The sequence below is a fragment of the Littorina saxatilis genome, linkage group LG6 (assembly GCF_037325665.1).
Source record: "Littorina saxatilis isolate snail1 linkage group LG6, US_GU_Lsax_2.0, whole genome shotgun sequence".
Lineage (NCBI taxonomy): Eukaryota > Metazoa > Mollusca > Gastropoda > Littorinimorpha > Littorinidae > Littorina > Littorina saxatilis.
Window position 1 is genome coordinate 15,207,452 of NC_090250.1, and position 5,000 is coordinate 15,212,451.

The 5,000-nt window shown below is 45.6% G+C and overlaps 1 protein-coding gene across 1 annotated transcript; it reads right to left on the reverse strand.

Moving 5' to 3' along the window:
- Positions 1-663: 663 nt before the first annotated feature.
- On the reverse strand, positions 664-3,699 carry LOC138969687 (KRAB-A domain-containing protein 2-like). The gene is made up of 2 exons (XM_070342544.1): positions 3,695-3,699; positions 664-1,768 (listed from the first exon to the last, which is right to left on the reverse strand). The coding sequence occupies exons 1-2, from the start codon at positions 3,697-3,699 to the stop codon at positions 664-666; spliced, it is 1,110 nt and encodes a 369-aa protein (XP_070198645.1).
- Positions 3,700-5,000: the final 1,301 nt, after the last annotated feature.

Below are 5,000 nucleotides of genomic sequence, written 5' to 3' on the forward strand. Positions count from 1 at the left end.
ACGACTGTTGCAGAGTACTTTACGTTTGAAGCATTTACACCTATTTGTTTGACACTTTTTCCCCCCAGAGCAGTTGCATTTGGTAAAGCCCTGTCCTCCACTCAAGGAATTTTGAACAACTGCCTCGCGGACACTGACCTGTTTGTCACATTTTACATCTTGCTCTGTCAAGAGTTTCTGTGCGCAGAGTTCAAATTCATTTCTAGTGAAATATCCTTTCAGTACCCCGCTTCTTGTTGCAATTTTATACAGGTCGTTTTCAGTCTTGTGCAGAATAATTCCCAGAATGTTTCTGGGATCTCCTCGACCCCTGTCGACCAGGGGAACGGGCACTGCCACGTTGTCTCCAGGTTGTCCCGGGCATAGCTCTATTCTGCTACGCTTTATCATTCGCTCTGCCTGCCCCTTCTGGCATTCTCGGCTGGCCTCCCGTTGACGATTGATACTTAGTTGCCGTTTGTTGAGCAAGCGAAGTTCATTATTTTCAGTATGCAGGACTCCTTCGCCACCATTTGATAGTTCCTGTAGAATGGCAGTGGCAGTGGCATCAGTCATTGACGGTTCACCTTGGACTGTTTCGACGACTCCTTCCCCACCATTTGATAGTTCATGTAGAATGGCAGTGGCAGTGGCATCAGTCATTGACGGTTCACATTGGACTGTTTAGACGACTCCTTCACCACCATTTGATAGTTCTTCCTGTAGAATGGCAGTGACATTAGTCATTGTCAGTTCATCTTGGACTATTTCGAATGCTCTGTCGATGACTGCTGCATCACCATTTGAAAGTTCCTGTAGAGTGGCACCAGCACTGGTTGATTCTTCATGGACCTGCACAGAGACACTTGTTATATTGATGTCCAAATCTGAACCTGCTGACTCCGGATTGCTTGCGTTATCAGCATTACTTGACCAGCCTACTCTTTCTCGAAGGTCCTCTTCTGTTTGCATTTCATCAATCAGGGCCTCTGGCAGCCACGTGGAAGACAGCCCAACTCTGGGCTCGACGCCAAACATGGCTCTGTACGGGGATCTTTTCAATCCTGAATGGTAGGCTCGGTTTTTCATGAACTGCACGAACTTTAGACCCAATGACCAACGCGTTGTTTGGTGATCCGACATCCAAGCAGTCAGCATGTCCTTGATGTCACCGTTGGCCCTCTCTACAGAGCCTTGTGACTGAGGATGACGAGGTTTTCCATGAACGAGTTTTAATTCTGGCCACATATCTCGTAGTTCTCTGATGACAACTGCAGTGAACTCGCTTCCATTGTCCGATTGAAGGATCACTGGAGCCCCGAAAAGAGTAAAAATGTCCACGAGCTGAAGGGCTACTTGGCACGCCCTTTTTGATGTCAGCGGTCGCAAGACTACAAATTTGGTGAGGTGATCTTGATAGACCATAATCCATTTGTAGCCGCCATCCTCCATCGACTGGTAGTCCACAAGGTCCACTTGGCTTCTGGAATTGAATTCCTCTGTGAGAATAGGTCGCACGACGACACCTTTGGTTTTCTGTCGCTTTTGTTTCTCCTGGCACACGAGGCAATAAGACTTAAACAGTTCTACACTGTCTCTTTGGATATTGGCAAATTTCTTTTCCAGTTCCTTCAGCATCCTATCGCGCCCTCCGTGACCGGTGGCGATGTGTGCAGTCTTGATGGTGTCGTAGGTATCTTCAAGGGTGACAAAGAAGATCGGGGCTTCATCAGGTGAGGATCTTTTTCGGATCAGCTTGTCATTTGGACCGCACTGCAGCACCTCATACCTTTAGAATAAAAACGCACTATCAATAAACAAAACAGAGAGAGAGTGAGAGAGAGAGAGGGAGATAGACAGAGAGAGAGAGAGAGAGAGAGAGAGAGAGAGAGAGAGAAAGAGAGAGAGAGGAAGAAAGAGGGAGAGAGAGAGAGGGAGAGAGAGAGAGTGAGAGAGAGAGAGAGAGAGAGGGAGAGAGAGAGAGAGAGAGAGAGTCAACGAGAGAGAGGGAGAGAGAGAGAGAGGAAGAAAGAGGGAGAGAGAGAGGGAGAGAGAGAGAGAGAGGGAGAGGGAGAGAGAGAGAGAGAAAGGGCAGAGAGAAAGAGAGAGGGAGAGAAAGAGAGAGAAAGACCCATGATAACTACACAAGACTGAGTCGGACGTTTCATAGTTGGTTTCGTAGATCATTCAGTATTAGTTTTCATTGCTTCAAGCGACTATCAGCGGATTTCGGTCACGTGCGCTGAATAAATATCAGTGTTGCTTTTGTTTTGTTATACACTGAGGGAGGACACACTTCGATGTTGTTGTTGTTGTTGTTGTTGTTGTTGTTGTTGTTGTTGTTGTTGTTGTTTTGCATATTGACAAAGGTGTCACTTTGACTTTTTTTTAAACAACAAAATTCCCTCCACACACACACACACGCACGCACGCACGCACGCACGCACGCACGCACGCACACACGCACGCACGCACGCACGCACGCACGCATGCACGCACGGACACACACACTCACACACACACACACACACGCACGCACACACACACACAAACACACACTCAAACACACACAAACACACACACACACGCACACACAAACACACACTCACACACACACACACACACACACACACACATCGCGTGCACACTATCTCCTATCTCGTCCAAGGAAATTGTGGTAGTGCGTTGAACTTTTGATATGAATTCAATCTGAAAGATTTCCTTATGCCATGTAAAAGACTGGGTATTATTTCTGGTGATTGACACAAAATGTGTTGCACGAGAAAAACGGTAGCTCAAAAAATCAAATAACTAACTCCTGCTGTGGTCTTGACTCCGGCGTGTAGCAAACGAATCGTACTGCAAGCCTCGGCTATTTAAGGTCAAGAAAAACAAGAAATTCCTCCGAGGTAGGAAAAACACCCCCGTCCTTACCATTCTCACTGCCACCAACTGAGAAGGCACTGCTAACAAGGTCGACGACGCCCTAGGTACCACATCACAAACAGAACTGTGCAATACACAGGTGTTTTCTACAGACACACTCAAACACACACACACACACACACACACAGAGAAGCCGTATATATATATCTATATCTATTGTATAAATATATAGAGATAGATGAGAGTGTATTTTTCGCGTGGCTATAAATTGATTCGACCTTTGCACTTTTACAGTGAGGATAATTTACGGGTCCAATTTACGTTCTGGACACTGCGGTGACCTTCTAAAAATAGTAACAGAACGCCGGGAATATCCGAAGATGCCCCCTCATACTATAGTGCACCATACGAAGGAAGGGAGGTAAACGCTGAAAACATGGAGAAGATAAGGAAGAGTTATGCCGTAGTTGATCCCCCCCAAAAAACAAAATCCACCAATAACTCCCTAACCGTGTGTTTGACTGGTCCCAATTTTTGTAAGGACCGTCTCAGGAATGTATAGAACCTGTTCACCAAGTTTGGTGACGATCGGTCCGTTCATTCTTGAGATCTACTTGCGAACACAAACAAACACACAAACAAACAAACACATCGAGTGAAACCTATACACACCCCTATACCGGGGGTGTAACAATCTGTCTTTTTGATTCCAAGACCGACACTGTTTTTGGTGTGCTCCTGACCCTAGAACTTTGATTTACCCTTGAAAATAATAAGAAGAAAAAAGAAATGCCAAAAATAGTTTTTACAGGGAAAATCAAGTTTGTACGACATCCAGGGAACAAGCTCGCGCTTTCCGGTCAATTCAAGTCTCATAGACTTTGTGAGAAAAAAAAAGACTTGAACCAAAAGAAAAATGGAGAATAAAAAATAAAAAAAGGAAAGTTGTTGGAAGGTTTAATTGTTATTGAGAAAACAGTGACGTTACAGTCACAAACATATCGACCCAACGGTCTTTTAAGTGCACAGACAAACAATTAGTAACACGAACTTAGCTTGGTCGAATGTTCGGCCGCTTGTTGGAAAAGTCACAAGCGAATGAAAAAAAAAATGAATAAAGAAAACGTGACCGACCTACCGACCCTAATTTCTTTGCCCTACACATCTGAGACAAGCATTTTATTTGTTGATGGCCTGACACGATAGAGCTCAGTCAAGCCGTATGCAAACAAGCGACAACGACTTCCCCACTTCGTTGCGGTAACGTCGCACAGCAGTAAGGCCCGGCGCTCACTTATGTAACGCCAGCAGGACAGACGACGCACTGCAGATTATTGAGGTAATTCTTTTTTTCCCCAGCCCGCTACACGTTGCGTGAAAAGAAAACAGGCCAAGTACTCGTCATAATCCCTATCGCAGCATGTAGTGTAGTGGCGACTGCGCAGATGTATTTTGCCCTTAACTGACTTTCACTCGGGTTGCCGTCCAACTTTGCTCAACTTTCACCTTCCACTGTCTGAATTCTTTTTCTCCACACATTCGCTTTAACCTCTTTGTTGTACCTGGGTAGTCACTACCTGTGATCTCGGTGTGTATGTGTTTGGCATTTTGACGTGCTTTTGACAGTCACTGACTCAATTAGTGAAAAACCGCTCGTAGTGAGTTTGAGAGAAAGAGGGCGGGGGAGGTGGTGGGGGAGGGGGGGAGAGAGAGAGAGAGAGAGAGAGAGAGAGAGAGAGAGAGAAAGAGAGAGAGAAAGAGAGAGAGAAAGAGAGAGAGAGAAATAGGTGCGTGTGTGTGTTCTTGTGTGCGTGTATGTATGTGTGTGTGTGTGTGTGTGTGTGTGTGTGTGTGTGTGTGTGTGTGTGCGAGAAAGGGGGAGAGATAGAGAGACAGAGACAGAGAGACGGAGAGACAGACTGACAGAGACAGAGACAGAGAAACAGAGACTGAAACAGAGACAGACCTAAACAGACAGCTAATACATAGACAAATACACAAAGACAGACACACAAACACAGACAGACAGGAACAGAGAAAAAACGAGAAAACACAGAGAAAACCACAGAGAAAAGAGCGCTGATCAAATTCCGATCATTGCCAAACCACGCTGAACACTTACTGAACTCGCTCTA